Below are 21,811 nucleotides of genomic sequence, written 5' to 3' on the forward strand. Positions count from 1 at the left end.
CGGGGGACTCCTGCAATAAAATTCTGGAAGGTGAGAAGATCAAGGCTTTGCTAAGCTCTGTGGAGGAGGACCAGCTGTGACAGGCCCAGGTGGCCGTTGTCACCGTGACTCTTGAAGGCCTTAGACAGAGAGGAGTGGCCCCAGGGCCCCAGCCAGGCCCACCAGGGCACCCGGTCAGGGCCAGGCGCTGCAGGCCGCCCTTCAATCCCTCCCGACACTCAGCACCGACACGTCCCTCCGAGGTGGTAAGTGGCCTCAGCGCCTGCTCTCTGGGGCACAGGCTAGTGAGGAGACACGGGGACTCGAGCTGAGGCCCCAGAGGGAATAAAGGAGGACGTCAGGGACTGGGAGCTGAGGGCAGGAGGCTCATCGGGAGAAAGGAAGGTACCAGGTGGGGACACCCGCACTCAGGGCTGAGAGCCGCCTGGGCCCCGCTGCCAGGTTCTTTGCACTGATCCCGGCCCAGAGTTGCTCCAGAAGCACTCTGGGCGCAGGACTAGCAGCACCTCCAGACAGGGGACTTTAAGGAAAGGCCATGATGGGGGGGTGGGCCTCATCCTGTCAACTGGGGGCCTCAAGAGCAAAATCTAAGGTTTCAGAAGAAATTCTCCCACAAGACGGCCACATCCACTCTCAGGTCTGAGATTCCAGCCTGCTGGCCTGTGCTATGGGTTGTGGACTCCAGACAGCCTCCTCAAGTCCTGCTGGAATCTCCACCCTGCCTGCCAGCCCTACAAATCTCAGACATGCCAGCACCCACCATTAGGTGAGACAATTCCTTAAATACATCTCTCATACATATATAAAGTTTATTTTTTCAGATGCATACATGTACATGTATCCTGTTGGTTCCGATTCTCTGATACAGGGGCGTAAGCAGGGCAGGCTAATTGGATGGCTCTGACTCTTAGACCAATGGTTTAAAAGAATTTTAGTGGGCAACGGGAAGCCACTGGCAATTTTGGGTAAGGAGAGAGTTGATGGGGTCTCTATTCTTGGCAAAAATATTAATCTCATGGCTCTATTTCTCATGGGGAAAAGTAATACAAATAACTAAATAGGCCAAGGAAACCAGCAGGGAGGTATCTAGAAATAGCACTGATGAGAGCATAATCTTTCAGGATGTTTACCCATGCCGGCACTATCCGTACCAATTACAACAGTAACTGCTATTTTCTCCACTTTACAGATGAGGGTCAGGGAGGGAAAGGCCTTGTCCAAACAGGTACTAAGGGACAGCTCTGGACCGTGAACTTGGGCCATGTCTGCATCAGGGACCAGCCTGAGCTGCAGGTGGTATTCCCGGTGAGGCAGCGGCTTTGCATTATCACCTGCACGTACTGCCCATACCTGCCACCTTGCCCCAGAGCAGGCATTCCTCCAAGAGCAGGCCTAGATTCCGAATGCAGGGGAAATTGGACGAGCATACCTACAAGCTCGGCCATCACTACTCAAGGGGTAAACCAACATAGTCGTCAGCTTGCCAAGCCAAGAACCACAAAACAAATCAAAGAAACGTGCTCTGAAGCCATTTTAGCTCATCCTGGCAGCAAAGCTATGCAGCTCACAGAGGAATGGAAACCATTAATACCCTCTGGAAGCTGAAGACAGATGTTCCCAGTCCCGGGTTGTTCCATGTGCATTGTTTGGCTGGTTCTTCTCTTTCTGCAGACATACAGGCCACCAGGCTCTCATCACACTCGACCCACAGGGACCTGGTTTTACGGCCAGGACTTGGAGAGCAGCTCCAGCTGCCACTCACCTTGCCCTGCTTAGCACGAAGGAGTCCTTGACCATGACCACGGGGCCCAGCTCGGGGCATTCCGAGTCGTGGTACTGGCTGCAGTCTTCACACCCTGCAAGGCGACAGCAGAGCTTCAGGGACAGTGCCCAGGGAGGGAGATGTCCCAAGGACACTGCACTGCCACAGACTGCTAGAGGACACGCGCACATGCCTGGCAGAGTGATGACAGATGAGAGGTCGACAAACATCAACACCACAAGGACAGGTGAGCAAGGGCCCAGCTGGCAGGTGACACATGCATCACAAAGAGTACCACTGGTGCTCCTACAAATAAGAAATGACTGCAGAAGAGCGCACACACACACATGCACACGCACACGCACACACCGCAGGAGAAGACCCAGCTTATGCTCTGTGGCACTTCTGCAAATCACACATGGTCACCTCTACGGGAATGAAGACCAAAGTCTTCCTCAAGGAAAGAGACTAAATGGCACCTCGTCAGAGGCAACCTGTTTATTATACGTCAGACATCCTTCCCTCATGTTAAGCCCTTGGATTTTTTTTTTCTGCCTTTTGCTGGGAGTTCTGAGAAAGAGGAGCCTGTTGAAACCACACCCTTGAGCCCATTTTTCATGTAATAAATCATGCTTTTTAAAGCAAGTGAAAGTCATTTCAATTTAAAAAGTAACAGCTTTTCTGAACTATAAAAATAAAATGGGGACGTGGCTTTGCCAAGAAGGCCAGCGCCAGCTGGTCCGTGCAGTGACGCCTGTCCACTGCGGGCGTAGGCGGCCACAGCCACACCCGGGGGCCACTCACAGATGAACAGGATCTCCTCGCTCCCGTCCTCGGCCATCTCGGCACCTGCCGGGCACAAGAGGGCTGGTTAGTGACAGGTATGGCTGGGGCGATCGGACAGATGCTTCCACTAACAGCCCCCAGAGCCTGAGCAGGGACCTCGCTGCTTGAAAGCGCAGGCAGGGGGTCTTCCCTTATTGTGGGGTATGCCGCAGGGGTGGGGGATGGGGGTGGGGAGCTTCACGTTTTCTGACCTAAACCAGTGTTGTTTGTTTTTAAATAAAAGCAGTGGATTCCAATGGCCTCGTCATTAGTAAGTCTTCATGAACCAAGACTCTCATTTTTTCATGTGAGTCATCAGTTGCCATTTGTGACATAAATATGCCACCATTTTTTTTAAAAAAACAACCAGTTTTCACCTCGGACACTTCTTGAATACTAATTCCACACACTCTCCACCCCTGTTCTTTTCCCCAGCTGCTTAAAGCATGAGAAGTAGATAATTGGATGTTCCAGTGAAAATTCGGATTTGCTGAACGTCCGTATTTGTGCACACAGAAGAAGGCAGAACTGAAAGCGTCATCACAGAAGACCGAATGTGCTCAAAGGAAACAAGGCAGAGTAGAGATAGGATTTCCAATGTCCCCTTACAAAGCCAAAGGATAAAGAACCAGGGTGTATTTCTTTCCCCAAACACAGTACAAACATTTTCTTTTTTTTTTTTTTTTTAACATGGGCAGGCACCGGGAATCGAACCTGGGTCCTCTTGGCATGGCAGGCAAGTATTCTTGCCTGCTGAGCCACCGTGGCCCAGAAACATTTTCTTGTCCTAGGCTTCTCAGCCACAGAAACCTACTCTACCATGAGAACACCTCTCAAATGAAACAGATGTCATCCGTGCCTCAAGTGGCCCAGCGTCCCCCGACTCCTGATGGGCATGGCAGGCGTGGTCACCCACAAGTCTGGATGGGGACAGCAGCCGTCACCCGGTCCGAGGTGAACAGGGAGAAGAGGGCCTGGCAGGAGGTGCACTGCCTGCAGGAGTCGCTGGCGTGCCACCCTGGAGACTGAGAACCTGCTTACCACTGGCAACACCCCACCCACCAACGCTGGCTCCCAGTCCAGGAACTTCTGCAAAGGGAACAGCAAGTTCTTCAGAGGCAACTCAAAACTGCAGCCAGATCATGGCAAAATACAGAGTTCCAGCAAAGCTCACAGTGATCAGAGCTTGGGGACAAATGGTCTTTCTCGCTGTGTAAACCTGAACAAACCACCACGGCCTGGCGTGGCCTGCCGGAGCTGGTCCTCCCATCTCCAGGAGGAGGAGAAGCGGACAGCCCCTCCTGTGCCTCAGACAAATGTCTCCTCTAAGCTTCTCTGCCAGAGGAAACCAGCTGAGTTCTAAAGTAGCAACAGGGAGAAAATGGGTAGGAGAGCAACTTGAAATTTCAGACTGGCCTTGGGTGGTGGTTTGAAGCTGTGTGAACCCCAGAGAAACACATTCTTAAACTTAACCCATTCCTGTGGGTGTGGAACTATCGTAAGTAGGACCTTCTGATGAGGTTAGGACAGCTACGGTGTGACCCACCTCAATCAGAGATGGGTCCTAATCCTATTTTTGGAGTCCGTGTTAAGTGGGATGAATTCAGGTAAAGAAAGAGAAAGTCACAGGAAGCAAGAAGCTGAAATGGAACCCAGAGAGAAGGGAGAGGCCAGGAGAGGTCACCAAGTGCCTGGCCATGGGACCAGCTAAGGATCACGGGTTGACAGCAGCAGCCCCAGAAAGCCACAGGCTTCAGGGAGAAAGCACTGTCTTGATGAACCCTTGATTTTGGACATTTTCCCAGCCACAAAATGGTGAGCAAATAAATTCCCATTGTTTAAGCTGAGCCATTTTATGGTATTTACTTAAGCAGCCTAGGAAACTAAAACACCTCGATGTGACAGAATATCTACAAAGCCATTTCTCTCTTAGCAAAGTTTCTTTAAAGCTTTGAATGTTCCTTTGCAGAAGGGAAGTTTAGTCTAAAGTCTTCTGCAGTACAAAAGTAATTCCAGAATAGGAGAAGAAAGCAAATCATCTCTAAAAGTTCAGTTAGTGCTAAAGTTCAAAAATGAAAACAAAAATTAACGTCTTTGGGTTTACAGCCAAGAGATGTGCCATTAGTGGGATACGAGAGGGGCTAGAGCTGGAGGCATGAACGCTGACAAGATGAGGCCTGTGCTTGCTCCCAGACCCTGCAGTCAGAGAGGACCCAGGAGCTGCAGGCGGGCCCACAGACTAAGAAAGCCACGAAGGACCATCAACCAGGTGCAAGGTGTGGCTGAGGTTTACAGCCAGCACAAGACACACAGATAAAGGAGACACAGAATTGTCCCTACTTGCAGATGACATGATTGTCTACATAGAAAATCGCAAGGAATCTTACAATATAACAATGAAAAAAAAAAACCTAGAACTAATAACTGGATCCAGCAAGGTGACAGGATACATGATGAGCATTCAAAACTCAACTGTACTTACATAAATCAGTAATGAACACATGGATGCAAAAATCAAAAGTACAATACCACTTACAATCACTCAAAAAAAGAGGGAAATATGTAAGTGCAAATTTAAGAAAATACGTATAGGACTCGCACGTTGGAAACAAAATGCTGATGAAATAAATCAAAGATCTAAATAAATGCAAGTAAGGACAATTTTGCTTCTCTTTTCCTAACATGTATGCCACCATGTTCATGGATCAAAGATGTCAAATCTTCCTAAACTGACAGACAGATTTAATGCAATTCCAATAAAAATTCCAGCAACATTTTTTTTTGTAGATATAGGTAAGATTATTCTAAAATTTATATGGAAACTCAAAATAACTAGAATATCTAAAACAATTTTGAAAAAGATGACTAAAGTAAGAGGAATCTGTCTATCCGATTTTGAGATTTATGATATAGCTACAGTAATCAAGACTGGGCAGTTCTGCCAAAAGGGCAGACTCAGACATAAATGGAATGACCAAGAGAACCCAGAAACAGACCCACCCAAACATGCCCGACTCGCTTTTGATAAAGACACAGAAGCAATTCAATGGGGAAGGACAGCCTCTTCAACAAATCGTGCTGGAACAACTGGACACCCGTAGGCAAAAAAAATTAACCTTAATCTAAACCTCACATCTTATAGAACTAACTCAGAATGCATCATGGTCTTAAAACATAAAACAATAAAGTTTTAGAGAAAACACAGGAAAAAGTCTTCAAGATTTAGAGCTAGCCAGAGTTTTTAGACTTACACAATAAAAGAACAATCTGGAAAAGGAAAATCAGTCAACTGGACTTCATCAAAATTAAAAGCTTTTACTCTAGAAGGGCCCATTAAGAGGATGAAAAGACAAGCTACAGATTGGGAGAAAATACTTGCAAACCAAATATCCAACAAAGAACTATTAAGGATCTAGATTATTTAAAAACTCTCAAAAGTTAACAGTAAGAGTACAAACAATTCATGAGAAAATGAGCAAAAGATATGAATAGATATTTCCACCTAAAAAATAAAGGGATGCCCAAAAAGCACACGAAAAGATATTTAACATCATTAGCCTTAGGAGAATGCAAATCAAAACCACAAGGAGCACTCATTATGCACCTAACAGAATGACTCAAATGCTGGTGAGGATGTGGAGAAAGTCAATCATACATGGATGGTGGGAACGGAAAACAGTTTGGCATTTTCTGATAAAACCAAACTTCACCTGCCATCTGACCTGGTAATTGCACTTAGGCATTTATCTCAGTGAAATGAAGACTTACATCTGCAGAAAACACCTGAATATGCATGCTCATAGCCACTTTATTCATAATAGGCCAAAAGGAACAAAACCTGGACGTCCCTCAGCAGCTCAGTGGTTAACTAAACTGGCCATTCCTGCCAAGGAACACCTACCTCGGCAATAAAGAGGAACAAAGTTGAGGTGAAGGCAACAAGACTCGTCAAAGAATCCTGCTGAGTGAAAAAAAGCCCATTCCAAAAAGTTCCTGCTGCAAGTGTTTGTTCAAAGAATAGATTTCAAAAGCCAATATTACAGAAATGGTGAACCGTGTGGTGGTTGCCAGGTCACAGGGTTGGGGGAGACCTGGCGTATCAGTTTGCTAAATGCTGCTGGAATGCAACATAACTGTAATGGAACAGCTTCTATAAAGGGAATTTATTAAGCTACAAGTATACAGTTCTAAGGCCATAGAAATGTACAAATATGGCATCCAGGGAAAGATTCCCTGATTCAAGGAAGGCCAATGTCTGTCACATGGGAGGGCTCGTGGCTGGTATCTGCTGGTCCTTGTTCCTGATTCTGTTGCTTCCAGCTTCTGATGCCAGTGGTTTCCTCTCTACGCATGTGCAGACTTCACTCAGCTCCGGGACACGGCTCTGGGTTCCAGCTTGCTTAGCATCTCATGGGAAAGCCCCTGGTGACGTCTGCTGGGCTCTGTATGTCTGGTGGAATCTTCAAATGTCTGTGACTCTGTCAGCTCTGAAGCAACTGTCTTTTCTTCAAAATGTCTCCCCTTCTAAAGGACCCCAGCAAACTAATCAAGACCAACCTTGGATGGGTGGGGTCACATCTCCACCTAATCGAAATGTCACATCCACAATTGGGCTCATCACATCTCCACGGAGTAATTTAATCAAAAGGTCATACCTGTAATTGAGTGGGTCAATCTCCATGGAAAAATCTAATCAAAGTCCCCCCCCTATAATATTAATCAAGATTAAAGGACATGGCTTTTCTGGGGTACACGTTTTCAAACCAGTACACCTGGTTACAAAAGGGCAGCAGGAGGGAGCCTGGCGCTGAGGCCAGTGTCCTGTTCTTGGCTCTGTCCATGTCAGTGTCCTGCTTTGATACTGGACTCGAAGTTCACAAGATGCTATCACTGGGGAAACTGTGTAATGGTATGCAGGACCCTTCTTACAGCTGCATCTGAGTCCACAAGTACCTCCAAGTAAAATGTTAACTTAAAATAAATACATATGTATATATGGAGGGGAAACCTGAAGATTCTAAGAGACTAAAGGCGCGAATCAACAAGCGGCAGTGTGAGGGGTGGTCTGGGCTCTGATGGAAACAGAGGTTTATGACATTTTCCAGACAATGGAAAAAGTGAACACTGACTAGGAATATGGCAGTCTTTGGGAGTTAGTAGGAAATGTTTGCGGCGCTAAGGGCACTGTGGCACGTCTTTTAAGAGCCCTTTCCCTTTAGACATGCTCACTTGGAAATTTTAAACTGAACCGTGTACCCAGGATCTGCTTCCTGCTAACAACATGGCGGGGGGTCTGGCTGGGGTGAGGGTAGGCCAGCTGCCACCCGAGGCGGGGGCAGAAGTGCCTCCCCGTCTCCCCAGCTGGTGTGCGTGTGCAGCATTTCCATGGGAACTAGTTTTCCATGCTGCTGCTGCTGCACACTCTGTCACTGCCACATCTGGCGTGGCCTCTTCAGGTCCGTCCTCCCAAACTGGGCTGCGGCAGGCCCAGTCCCGATGGGCATCGTGTCCTCCCTCCTCGGATGCCTCAGCCCCACGGACCGCGCTCGCGCTCGTCTCGCAGAGCCCAGGCCTGCCGCCTGCTAGCCCAGCAGCTCCACCGAGTCCCGGCCTCTTCCACCCGCCCCAGGCCCCGGCTCTCCCCAGCTCCCCGCCATCACCCTGCCGCGCTCACCAACACCCTACAACGCCCACTGGGGCATTCGGAGTCCACCTGGCACCGTCACTTGCCAGTCCAAGCCACCCCAGGCCCACCACGTGGGAAGTGAACCCCTGAGCTCCCCAGCTGCCCTGCCAACGCCCACCCCTGGCCCAGACCCTGCATCGCAGCTGGTGGCTGTCAGAGAGATGTGACAACCTCTACCACCCCCGCCTCCTGCCCCTGGATGGCTGCAGGGGCTCAGGAGGGCTCTTTTCTCTCCACCTGCCCTGGCCTGGGTCCATTCCCCCCCTTATCAGTGCTCTCAGGTCACTTGCCAGCCCGAAACTCCTCAGTGGAGGGCCCGGCCTCCTCTGCCCACCTCCCTCCATGCCCTCCTCCAGCCACCAGGGCCTTGTTTGTGTTCCCAGAAAGGGCTGACCTCTTTCTGCTTCCAGACCTCCCCACGTCCATCCGCAGGAGCCTCTCCCGAGCTCACTCTCTGGATAAGTCAGAGCTTCACCGTCACTTCTCTGGGGAGGGTTCCCTGATCCATCTGTCTCAATTATGGCCTCATGTAACACTTTCTAAGAGCACTATGTAGTTTTCCGTCATGAAAAGTGCTTTGGCACTTTTATGATTTGTAATCATATATGAGTGTTACATAGCTCACATCTACCTCCCTACTAAACTTTAGGGGCCGGGACGGCACACACCTACGAACTCTGTACCCCTTCTACACTCGGCACCCCGCCTGTCCACTCTGTGTCCCCTTCTACACTCAGCACCCCACCTGTCTGCTCTGTACCCCATCTACACTCGGCACCCCACCTGTCTGCTCTGTACCCCACCTACACTCAGCGCCCCACCTGTCCACTCTGCGCCCCATCTACACTCGGCACCAGGCCGGTCCACTCTAAACCCCCTTCTACATTCAAACCTTGCACTGTGCCAGTACAGGGTAGAGGCCTGACCTTGAATAACCCACTAGCCCCCCTTCTCAGTGACCTTCCCCCGATTCCCCACCCTGCCATCCATCCCCCATGCGGGGGCTGCAGAGTCTGCTCCCTGGGCACAGCGAGTTTCCTTCCATCTGCTTCTGCACCCCCAGTCACCCACGTGAGTCAAGTCCCACCCAACTTTCAAGTCAGGGCCCAAACCCACCCTTTCCAGACAGCCTCCTCCCTTCAATGGCTCTCACCTCCTCCACAATCCCACAATAAAGTTCACTGTTCCTGTTAAACTTATCTCAGGCTGTCATAAAAAGTTTTATACCTTGTCTGCTTTCTCCACTACGTTTTTTAATCTCATAATCCATTCACTTTTTTCCCCAATTCTCATGCAGACTGCACATTAACAGACTACACAGAAGAGCTTTGATGAACCCTTTAAAGGTAAAAAGGGAATCCTTCTTTACCTCCACATAATTAAGAGTTGGTTGCTTTGTTTATATGACTTAAGCTAAGAAGTTGGAAGGATTAGCAGTCGGTGTTCAGATGCAAATTCACAGCAGCATTCCTCACGATTGCCACAAGGTGGAAACAAATCAGGGTCCATTCACAGATGAACAGATAATGAAATGAGATCCAGTCATATGTGGAATATTACTCAGCCCTAAAAAGGAACGGAGTTCTGGGACATGCTACAACATGGATGAAGCTTGAAGACTAAGTATATGATTGCACTTGTGTGAAATATCTAGAATAATCTCCTTTATAGGGACAGAAAGTAGATGAGAGGTTACCAGGGATGGAGGAAGAGGGGAATTCTTGCTTAATGGATGCAGGGTCCGTGTGGGGTGATGGTAAAGTGCTGAAAAGGGATGGTGGTAACAGTTGCACAACATTGTGGATGTACTTAATACCATTAATTGTACTTAAAAAAAATGGCAAATTTTTAATATATTTTACTGCAATAATTTTTTTTAAGAAAGAGATTAGCAGCCAAATCTGGCAAAGGAATGTTAAGTGTCACATGTAAAATGCAAGCGAGGATGTTTACGCTGTGTTTTCAGTGTTTATGGAGAACCTGCTGTGTGATTTCAGTGCTGCAGTCACACCCCCTCGCCCCCCGCAGCCAGGCCCAAGCACCGTCTCCCCCAGGCAGCCTCCCAGCGGGGCCCCCATGCTGCCCCTTGTCGCCTCTGCAGGCTCCCGCCTTCCCTTTCTCTGACATTCAGCCCGCTGAAGGCCTTCCAGCTACCTGTACTTGAAAGAGAGTTCAAAGAGAAAACTCGTGTCAGCAAAGAGACCTGCAGACCAGTAGCATCGTTAGAAGAAACTGGAGCTTTTCTGGAAACTGAACATTTCATTGGTGCAAATAAAATAAAGTCACTCTCACATCAAGGTACTTGTGGGTGTTCACCATCTTCAGGTGTGCAAAAGGGCTGTTTTATTTAAAACGGCATCCACGTGAGTATTCCATGGGATGTGGACAGTTTAACTACCCACCCACCGAGGAACAATAGGATTTCTCCCAGTTTGGGCTATCATGAATTAAGCCTCTATGAACACCAGCGCACAGGTGTTTTTGTGGACATAAGTTTCATTTCTCTGTGATAAATGTTCAAGAGTATGATTATTGGTCGTTTAGTAAGTGGATGTTTAGCTTTTTAACAAACTACCACAGTTTTCCAGAAAGGCTGCAGTGCGCCAGAGAGCTTGCTTCTTCTCATCCTCGCTGGTATTTGGTGTCGTCACTATTTTTTATTTAGATGTTCTAGTAGGTGTGCACTGACATCTCATTGTGGCTTAATTCGCATATCCCTAGTGGTAAAATGTCTCCACACCTATCACTCATTTTCTAATTGGATTGCTTTTTGTTGTTTGGATGGAAGGTTCTAGCACCAAGTTTTGAAGGTTCTTTATGTATTTTAGATTCTATATCAAATATGTGGTGTCTTAGTCAGGGTTCTCTAGAGAAACAGAACCAACAGGAGATAACTGTAAATATGAGAATTATAAAGGTGTCTCATGCAACCATGGGAATGGAAGAGTCTAAAATCCATAGGGCAGGCTGCGAAGCTGATGGCTCCGATGAAGTGTCAGGACAAATTCCACAGGAGAGGCTCGCTGGTTGAAGAAGCAGTGAAAAAGTCTCTCTTCAACCTTATAAGTCTTCACTGATGGGATTATCTCATTGGTTGGAGGCATGCCTTAATTGATCAAGATGTGATCGGCCACAGATGCAATCAACTGACTGATGATTTAACACAGCAGCCATTAAATATCCTTGCAGCAACCGGCAGGCCAGTGCTTGTTTGACCGGACAACTGGGCATCATCACTTGGTCAAGTTGACACCATAACCCAACCATCACAAGTGGTTTGCAAATACTTTCTCCCAGTTTATAGCTTGTCTTTTTCACAGACTAAAGGTTTTTAATTTCAAAGTCCAATTTATCAAATTTTCCTTTTTCGGAACATGCTTTGGTTGTCAAGTCTAAGGACTCTTCAATGGGCCACAGGCCCCATAGATTTCTCCATGTTTCTTCTAAAAGTCTTAGAGTTTTACATTCACATTTAAGCCAACTGGAGTTCACTACATAAAGTGTGAGGTACAGACTGAGGTTCAATTTTCTGCCTACAGATGTCCAAATGCGGCAGTACATTTGTTGAAAAGCCTGTCTTGCCTCCACTGAACTGCCTTTGTACCTCTCTCAAAGGCTGAGAGGCTATTCTGGAGGGGAATCTCATGCAAGCTTCAGTGAGACAGTGCTAAAGGGCCATGGTTCCTAAACCCCAACAACCACTGTTCCTGTTAATTCTTAAGAATACTTAGGGCTTAAACTGAGACTCTATAAAAGTTTCATGCACTAAGTTTGCTTTCCTGGAACCTATAATTTCCATAAGGTCCTAGACCAGATAAATCCTGAAACCCAGAGGTGCTAGCCTCTCCCAGATTATTAACTAATTACATCCTCCTACCCTTTAGTGTCAAAACTCCTCAAGAGGAAAAAGTCAGAAATCGGCATTACCTAAAATTCCCTATAGATTGAGAGAAGGATCAAAGGAGAAGGAGGAGTTATAACAGAGAAAACAGGGTTTAACAAATGTGCATGACTGCTGAGTCACTATATTGATATTTCTTCTTCTAGCCCCAGTGTTTCGGAGAAGATAAAAATCTGAAATGGTGGAACGGTAACCCATACTAAATTCTGAAATCTGTTCTGTATCTACTTGCTGAAGTGTACTTTGAAAATTATTGCTTTTCTTTGTATAGATGTTACATTTCACAATAAAAAAAAGGAAAGAAAAGCCAGCTGGCCATACTTGATACGTCATTTCCGGGTCTCTCTTCCAAACTACTAAGCCCATGCCCAGCCAAGACCTGGGTTTTGGCTGCAGGTCAGAACCTGCAGTTTACAGTCAGTCCTAAAATCAGGTAATGTGACTCCTCCCACTTTATTTTTCCTTTTCAAAATGGTTTAGCTCTTCTAGTTTCTTTGCCTTTTCATACAAATTTTAGAACAATCTTGTCTATTAAATCATGTACCCACAAAAGACATGTTCCTGTAGGTGTTAACCCATCTGTAAAGGGGACCCTCTGAAGATGCTATTATTAGTTATAAGATGTGGCCAACTTGAATGGGGGGGTCCCTTACTTCATGCCTCACTGCCTCACAGAGAGAGGAGATTCGGAGGCAGCCAGTCAGAAGCAGGACGAAACCAGAAGTCGGTGGAAACCAGGAGAGCCGACACGTGGAGGGAGAGAGGCGTCACGTCCATGTGACAGAGGACATCTCCAGACTGCTCCTGACCCCGGGGCAGATGGCCTTGCCAACACCTTGATTTCGGACCTCTGGGCCTTCCGAACAGCACGGTGTGGTACTCGTTACAGCAGCTCTGACAAACTAAGAGTCTATGAAAAAATCTTGCTGAGATTCACTTGTGTAATTTTATTAACATATTTTATTTAACGCAGTACATCCAAAATATTATCATTCACCATGCAATCTAAAATATCAATGAAATATTTTATACTTTCTTTCTCATACTAAGTCTTTGAAATTTCACGCACATTTTACACTCACAGCACATCTCAACTGGGACTGGCAACATTTTAAGTGTTCAGTGGCTGGCCTTGGTCTAGAGGCTCACACATTCTGCTTTTAAGGGAGAGGGATATCTCTGCCACTGAGCACATGTCCTTACGAAAATATTAAAAACATTAAGGAAAAATCACCAAAGGAAAAAAAGCAAAAGAGCAAATACTATTTTCAAAAACATGTGTTATAAAATGCTAGTCTTAAAAAACGATGCATGCAGGTGGGGGGCGGGGCATGGACTGAGAGGCGATTTTTCTGGGCAAATCAATTTGTAAGGACTGCAGGTTCCCATTCTGGAGTCTTGGCACATTCGGGCGCACCACAGGCTCTGGGAAGCCCTGTAATGAAGAGCTCTGTTGAGACGTGTTGAGTCTCGCAGTTCCCAGCCTTATTTGGGCATGGAACACTTTTTCATACATTTATTAGCATTCTAGAGAACTACTGTTATTTGGGTACAGGCTTTAGGTAATAGTGCTTCAAGAGTTGGGAGAGCCTGATTCTGCGCTAAGAGAACTAGAAGTCATGGTCTGAGCCTTGTCTCTGCTGTTTACTAGATATGAGAACCCTTGCATTCCCACTCCATGGGCCTCAATGTTCTCATCTGTAAAATAGGAGGGATTTGGACTATACTCCTGAGTCTCTTTTCCGGCCTGCACCACCACAGCTTTTAAATTCTAGTTCTATCATTACAAAGTCATAGCACAGTGGTTCTCAGACGCTGTCATTCCATGACTGTCTATTCACCCATCACTACTTTACTATAGAAAAAAGAAAAATCAAGCAATCATTTACTATTACAAAGAAATGGTAAAATACAGCAACAACTTTTCAAAACTGACAATTCTGTAAACTGCCTCTAACTTTCTTTCTTTCTAATCTTACTTCCCATTATACATGCTGCTTCGCACTGGCCAAATTAAGTAATTTCCCGTGCCCCAGGACCTCTCCTCCACCCTTTGACCTTCTCTCTCTCTCCCCCTGCCATGGGCTCAGCCGCTCCTGCAGGATGGGTGGCCCAGGCTCTCGCTGCCCAGGGGCCCTCCATGCTCCTGTGTGATATGACAGCAGCAGAACTGCCCCCTGGCCCAAATCAGCCTGCCTTTCAGGGCACCTCCACTTCTCATTGCTAAAATAATTTTTAGCCTATAAAAATGATGCACATGTGTACCTTTTAAAATCAGAATGGGTCTGTGCCAGTTTGAAAGGGTTACATGCTCTAGAAAAGCCATGTTTTCATCCTGATCCATCTTGTGGAGGCAGCCGGTTCTTTTAACCCTATCCAGCATGGCGGATTGGAACCTTGATCAGATGCTCTCTGCAGAGATGTGACACGCCCCATTGTGGGTATTAACCTTTCATTAGACGGAGATGTTAAGTTTACTGGAATGCTTTAAAAGAGGAAACATTTTGGAAAAAGCTTCAGAGCCATGAGAACCACCAGAGCCCAAGCAGCCAGAGACCTCTGGAGATGAAGGAGAATGCCCCTGGGGAGCTTCATGAAACTAGAAGCCTGGAGAGAAAGCTAGCAGACGTCGCCATGTTCACCATGTGCCTCTCCAGTTGAGAAATTCTGAACTTCACCGGCCTTTCTTGAGTATAAGTAACCTCTTGTTGGTACCTTACTTTGAATATTTTTATAGACTAGCTTTAAATGGGACATTTTCATGGCCTCAGAAGTGTAAACTTGAAACTTACTAAATTCCCCTTTTGAAAAGCCATTCTGTTTCTGGTACATGCATTCCAGCAGCCAGCAAACTAGAACAGTGGCCCTCCTGCCTCTCTCATTTCCCATCCCTTCCCCAGGTTGACTACATGCTGATCTTTCCAATTTTCTGCTAAGTCTATTTTCACATCTTGACATGACATGCTTCTATGAGACCCTGTAAGTTCTCAACCTTAGATGTTCAATTTTTACTTCTTATAGGAGATGAGGAGTTAGTTTTCCTAGACCTTTTCTCTTCCCTCATCCCCCAATATAATTTTGGTTAAATCAATATATACTGAAAATATTAGTCACTGCCAAATGTTTGCTATTAATGTCTCCAGCACAGTCTTTTACAAGTTGAACAGCTTCTACTGTATGCTTTGTTTTTTTGTCGCAGGTCAATATTGTCGTGTGTACATTATGTTAAGTTGTTTTGCTCTTTGTGTACAGATTTTGTTGTGTGCATAAGGTTTGTTCTTTGTTGCTGTTTGCGTGCAATGTTTACATGAACAGATTGTGCTTTGTTGTTTGTGTAAATTTTACTCTTGCTGTTTATTTGCAATTTTTGCATGTGTAGATTATACTTTGCTGCTTGTGTGTAGACTTTGTTTTCTTGTTTGCACTTTGTTGTGTCCTTGTGTGTATAGTCTGTCGCATTGTTAGTGCTTGGTAGGTGAATCTTGTTTGTTCTTTGTGTAGATTTTGTCATGTTGTTTTGTTGTGTGTAGGTTTTGTTATGTTCTTTGTGTAGATTTCATCATTGTTTGGCTGTCTGTGTGTAGGTTTTATGAGTTGTTTGCAGGTAGGTTTTGTCATGTTGGTTGTGTAGATTCTGTCTTGTTGTATGGCTGTTAGTATGTAAGTTTTGTTGTGTTTTCCGTATGGATTTTTCATGTTTGGCTATCTGCATGAGGTTTTGTGTACTGTTTGACTGTATGTATATTTTGTTGTGTTTGTGTGTTGATTTTTTTGTTTGGCTGTCTGCACATAGGTTTTGTTGTGTTGTTTGTGTAAATTCTGTGCTGTTGTTTGTGTAGATCTGGTAGTGTTGTTCAGCTGCCTGCGTGTAGGTTTTGTTGGGTTGTTTGTTTAGATTCTGTGTATTTGGCCCTCTGCATGTAGGTTTTGTGTGTTGTTTGTGTAGAGACTGTGTTATTTGCCCTCTGTGTGTAGGTTCTGCTGTGTTGTGTAGATTCTGTGAGTTGTTTGGCCCTCTGCATGTAGGTTTTGTGTGTTGTTTGTGTAGAGACTGTGTTATTTGCCCTCTGTGTGTAGGTTCTGCTGTGTTGTGTAGATTCTGTGAGTTGTTTGGCCCTCTGCATGTAGGTTTTGTTGTTGTATAGATTCCAAGGCGCCTTTTCTCTCGGGCACAGGAACCTGCTTTCCTCAGGTGTGGAGCCCCGTTTCTCTCGGGCATGGAGCCCCACTTCCCTTGGGCATGGAGCCCTGCTGCCAGGCCTGGCCTCCATTTTCTTGGCTTAGTCCCACCCTTGGTAAGCAGCTCTTCCAGGTTCCAGTAGGAGTACGTCGGAGGCGGGTCCTGTGAGATGTCTCCCCGAGGCTAAGGCCCTCTCCGAGCTCTGCCTGGCCTTCCGGGCCTGTCTGCTGGCCATTCCCAGTCACCGCTGAGCACGTGACACTTTGCTAGCCCCAAACCTTCGTATGGAATGCCCAACCCTCAGGAGCTTCCGGAATTTTCTTCCTTGCCACAGTGGCCTGAACTTTCAGGGCCCCTTTCAATCTGGACATGCGCCAGCCCTACACCCAAAGATTTTCCTGTATGATTTCTCTGATCATTCCCTCTCCGCGTTCGCTTTCCAAATCTCGTATTTCATCAAGGATGGCAGAAGCACAGATGCCACAGGACTGCCCTGGGCTACCAGGCCTCTACGGCGGCCCAAGACCAGATCCCTGCTCTGCACACTCCCTTCCTCTGTTTCTCTCCCTCCATCTGCAAACTCCTACATTATCTGTGAGAATCCTCCTCTCTGAAGTTTTTGTGGCCTATTCCCTGTCCACCCCAGCCATGGCTCACCTGCAGGTCCCGGGAGCCCCAAGGCTACCTGCACCTCCCTTATCAGGCATCTCTCTCTGGAGCACCAAATATACTCACAGTCATCCACCCCAGCCTCAAAAAGAGCTCCCTTAGTACAAAATAAATTGGTTTTCTTTGTTGGCACCTCTCCCTAGGAGCCTAGGGCTTCACTGTCCCATTCCTCTGTTCCCTTTATTACAAACTTCCTAGAACAACAATGGTCACATCTCACACACGTCCTCTCCTGAATTAACACCAACGGAGATTTTGTCCCCAGCACATTCCATGTGTGCAGTAGCTTCCACCTTCTCGTGTCTTTGGCCCATCAACTCTCAGCCTCTCTGCAGGCTGCCTCCCTGTTCTCCCTGCTCTCTTGGAGGCCCACCCTCTTCCAGGTTTTCTTCTCTTCCTGTTTTGGCCTCACATTCAGGGCCCCCCAACCCCAGTGGGAAGCCCAAGTAACTCGGCCTCCCTGTCTGCATCCCAGACCACCCCCCCGCCCCCAGACTCCAACTCAGCAGCTCCACATGGGCCTGGGCTGCTTTGCAAGAGTTTATAATGCTGTCCCCGTACTTCAGATGCAGCTTTAACTGCTTACCGCCAGTTTAAACAGAGGCAAGGGACGTATAAGTTCCAACGTTCTGTAAATATTGACAGTTTAAAATAAAACCTCTGTCAGTCTTCTAAACTTGCCTATAGGACTCTAAACACTGCTGCGACAAGATCCTGTCTTCAACTATTCAAAAAACACAGGACAAGCTCTTCTCCACCAGGAAGTTTATGCTGCATCCCCAGTGTTGTAGAACTTAGCCTCTCCTTTCCGGCTCTATGCTTAGACTCACTCTGATTGCCCTCTTACACCTCTTTGCTATATAAATATGGACATAAATTCAATTATTCTTAACCTTCTAAGACCATAACACTGTGTTGAAACTTTCCCTCTGAATTATCATTGTTAATAACTGGAACACAACTGATCAAAACAGAAACCCAGGACGAATTAAGATTAATAATCCTCTAACACAATAGGTATGTTTAATGAAGCCGATGGGGCTTCTTTTCCCATTAGCTCAAGTATCATTTGCTTCCTGAGATGACTCGGATGTCTTTACAAATGTAAGTACAGAGACTCCTTGTTCCCACAGATAAGGAGGTGGGAAAGTAAGGAGCTGTGCCACCACAGCATTGTGTGATACCTCATGCCTGTGAGCTACATGACAAAAATCAAGGTGGCTCATGGCCCATGGCTCTGAAGGCCTCTGTCCAGTGTCACGGACTCCCCCGACTATTGAAAGCGAAGGGTTTGTCACTGCATGGTGAAGCCACCCCCAAAACCTACACATCTGCTGGGACCCTGATGTGGCCATACCCCCAGGCCCCCCACCAGGACTCAGGTCAGGTCTTCTGGACCACAGAAGGTGGGGAGCCTTTCTCTTGCAGAGCCGCTTGAAGAGGGTTCCCAAGGAATGGGAGGTCCTGGACCCTGAGCAGGGACTCTGTACCTGGAGGAGTGGCTCTCTGTCACCCAGCACTCATTTCCCAGCCAGGCCCACAGCAGGTCCTGTCCAGCTCTGCAAACATCCTCTGATGGGCTCTTAGCAGGTCCTGCTGCCTGCTGCTCTGAGTGGAATCATCCCAGGCCCGGACACAACTGCCCACACGGCAGCCTCAGGGCCATCTTTCAAAGGACATAAATCCTGAACCATTCCTGCTCAAAGCTCCCCAGTGGCGTCCCCTTCGATCTCTTCAATACAGCCCTGCCTCTCACAGTACTGTCTCCCTCTCTCCTGAGCACTCTCCACTGGACCCACACTGGCCCTGCTCGTCCTTGAACACACAAAGTGTTCTCACTGCAGGGCCTTTGCACTTGCCATCCAACAGCCTGGAGCACACTCACTCCAGATCTCCATGCCCAGCAACACTTCAATGGCCCCTCTTCAGGAAGACCTTTCTAATCCCTTCCCACCACAGCCTCCCTCTGCCCTCTGCTCTCCTTCCTGGTTCTCACCACTACCTGACCTAAGTGAATTTATTACCTTCCCCTACCGGCAGAGCCTTTTCCTGACTCTCTACACCGCCGGCAGGTGGGAGGTGTTCAACCAGTGCATCTTGAACAAATGACTGGATAAGTGATTACGTGCCCCATAACCCCTGTGGTGAATGGGACAGGCATCGTCCACACTTCTCAGATGAGAAAAGGAAGCTGAGGAAGCATGATCACTGCTCACGACCTCATCCTCTGAAACCACCGCAGAAGGACAGGGCCCTTCAGCCTGTGGAGTGGGAGCCTTGGGCACAGGGCAAGGAGAAACACATCTGAGCGGTGCAACCTAAGTGAACTGAGTTCCTTTGCAAAGATAATTATTCCAAGAAAAGCTATTAGCCTTGCATTTGTGGTCGATGTTTTTGAATTTATTTGCCTTCTGGAAGAATAACTGTGCCTTCTGCTTCCAAAATCAAACTTATTATATTCACTGCTGGCAACTTTTCTGCAAAAATATAAATCATAAATATCAGAAAAGAAAAACAAAGAAACTCGTTACAAGAAAAAAATAAGTGTTCTTCCCTTTCAAAATTGAAACTGTGGTTCTATAGTCCTACTATTTCTTAATCATTCCCCATAAGGCAGCAATGTAAAAGAAACCCAGGGAAGCAGAGTGGAGCAGTGAAAATGTGGAGAACTGAAAACGTCCAGGCTTGAAACAAAATATGGTGATGGAGGTGGGGCCTGTATGGCAGAATCACCCCGCTTTTAAAAACAGTGCTGAGAGCCAGTGTAGACTCTCCAAGGACACTTCTCTTGCCTTTCCCTTTTAAGGCTTATCCTAAAACCAGTTGCTCCTTTACTTCTCATCCTTAAAATACCTTCAGGATCCAAGCTGGGTTCCCCAAACTGGAGTCTTGGATTTGGGGATGGTAACTTAAGCAAATGTGGTTTTTAAAAACGTGCTCTGGCAGTTCTGAATGAGCACACTGGCTTCTACCGTTTTCATCTCTCCTTGGAGACCCGGAGGGGTGGGGGTTGGTGGCAGCTTCTGAGCCCTGGTGGCAAACACCTACCCAGGAGAGCAAGATCTGAGTGAACGTCAGTGCGCAGTAAGCAGACACGTCAGGAAGGTCAGTGGCGCGGAGTGGGTTCTCACCTCTCTTCTCAAAGCTGACCCCCACCTAAAACACCCGCCTCGTTTCCGGGGCGCACGTGGCCAGCCCACTCCACCTGCTCCCCGCGGGTCGGGGCCGGGCCTCACCTGGGCTGCCGAGCGCGCCCCCTCCCCGCACGGCCACCCACGCCGAAGGCGGGCACATGCCACCTGTCCACCGATCTATTTTTCCTCGGCGACCGACAGGTTTAAAAAACTAAACCGTAAGGGTTTTATTAGGGGGTCTGGGATCTGCGTTTCGAAAGCGGTGGCGGGGGCCCAGGGACGCCCCCCCCCCCCGAGCGCCCCGGGGACGGCGCCCGAGGACGGGGGAGGGGGGAGGAATGACATCACGAGGGGCTAGGGGCGACCGAGGGCCCGCGGAGGGGGCCGCGCGGGGCCGGGGCCGGCGGGAGCCTCCCTGCGCCGCACCCACGGGCGAGCCCGGGCCCCGCGGCCCCCACACCCCCGCACCCCCGCGCTGGGCCGCGCCAGCGGGACAGGCCGGGCGCGTCGGGGGCCCGGCTTGGCCCGGCCCGGAGCGCCCGCGGCGAGACCCGGGAGCCGGCGGCGGCGGCGGGCGACGCGCAGGGCGATCCCGGAGCGGCTCCGGGAAATCCAGCCGGGTTTTGACTCCGATCGCCAACGGCCCCGCAGCCGGCGACTGTAACAAAGAACAGGCGGCATGGCGGCTGGACCGGGGCGGCGGCGGCGGCGGGCGGGTCGCGGGGCCGCGCGAGGCCGGGGACGCGGGCCGAGGGCGCGGGCCGGGGCCGGGGCGGCGCGCGGGGCGGCCGGCGGGCGCGGGGCCCGGGGCTTTACCTGCCTTTGGAATGTGCAGAGCGGGCTCGGATCCGGACTCCGGGTTGCGATCCGCTCCGGAAACTGCGCAGCACCGGAAGCCGCGAGCCGGCCGCGGGGCATTGTGGGAGTCGTAGTTCTCCGGGGCCGGGGGCGCGCGGACGGGGGCGGAGGGGCCGAGGCTGGCGGGGCCGCGGGCGCGGGCCGTTGGGACCGGGTCTGGGCGGCGTGGCACCGCCGCGGGTTCGGGCCGGAAGGGTCGTCGGGGCCGCCACGCGCCACCCTTTCCCCATGGCCGGGCCCGGGCCCACATGCTCTGGTGGCGCTGGCGACGCCGACACGCGTGGGCAGCTCGCGCGTCTGCTTTCGGATGGCCGCGTCCACCCTCGCTTGCTGTTCCGGGGGCCCGGGTGGGAGAGGGGGTCGGACGTTTCTCCGGAACAGGCCTAGGAGTCCCTGCCCGGTAATGCATTTCTGGCTGTAGCGGGAGGGTTGCTGCCAGTTTTCGCGTTTTCCTTTCAGCCCGGCGAGCGCTGGTAAGGGCTGCTGCCGCTGGGAGGAGGTGCTGCTCCGCTGGAACCCCAGGGCCTGCTGGAGGGGCTGCGGCTCCTGCGTCCCGGGGCGGCGGAGGAGAAGAAGGTGGGGAGGGGTAGGCCAGGCGCTGGCCCGGCGGAGCGGGGCCCCGACTCCGGGCACAGCCGGCCGCCGAGACGCAGTCCTGAACCGCGGCGCGATGCTGGGGAGTGGAAAGTCTGGGAAATGCCCCCGCGTGAGAGCAGAATTGAGGCCAGACACTCAACGGGTTGCGGGTTTCTGTCTCCTCCCTCCCTGCCAGGCCCTGGGACCCCCTCCAGCGAAG

The 21,811-nt window shown here is 49.1% G+C and overlaps 1 protein-coding gene across 2 annotated transcripts in view; it reads right to left on the reverse strand.

Moving 5' to 3' along the window:
• PRDM15 (PR/SET domain 15) overlaps positions 1-21,055 on the reverse strand; it is an 88,024-nt gene extending 66,969 nt beyond the window's left edge. The window contains exons 1-3 of one of the 2 annotated variants that reach the window (XM_077118960.1): positions 20,978-21,055; positions 2,567-2,611; positions 1,763-1,856 (exon numbers count right to left, since the gene is read on the reverse strand). In XM_077118960.1, the coding sequence (XP_076975075.1) occupies positions 1,763-1,856; positions 2,567-2,603 (131 nt within the window). In that variant the 5' untranslated portion in view covers positions 2,604-2,611; positions 20,978-21,055. Of the gene's footprint in view, positions 1-1,762; positions 1,857-2,566; positions 2,612-20,973 lie in introns of both variants that reach the window. The other variant, XM_077118961.1, reaches the window with a different exon arrangement.
• Positions 21,056-21,811: the final 756 nt, after the last annotated feature.

Source organism: Tamandua tetradactyla, chromosome 10 (genome assembly GCF_023851605.1).
Source record: "Tamandua tetradactyla isolate mTamTet1 chromosome 10, mTamTet1.pri, whole genome shotgun sequence".
Lineage (NCBI taxonomy): Eukaryota > Metazoa > Chordata > Mammalia > Pilosa > Myrmecophagidae > Tamandua > Tamandua tetradactyla.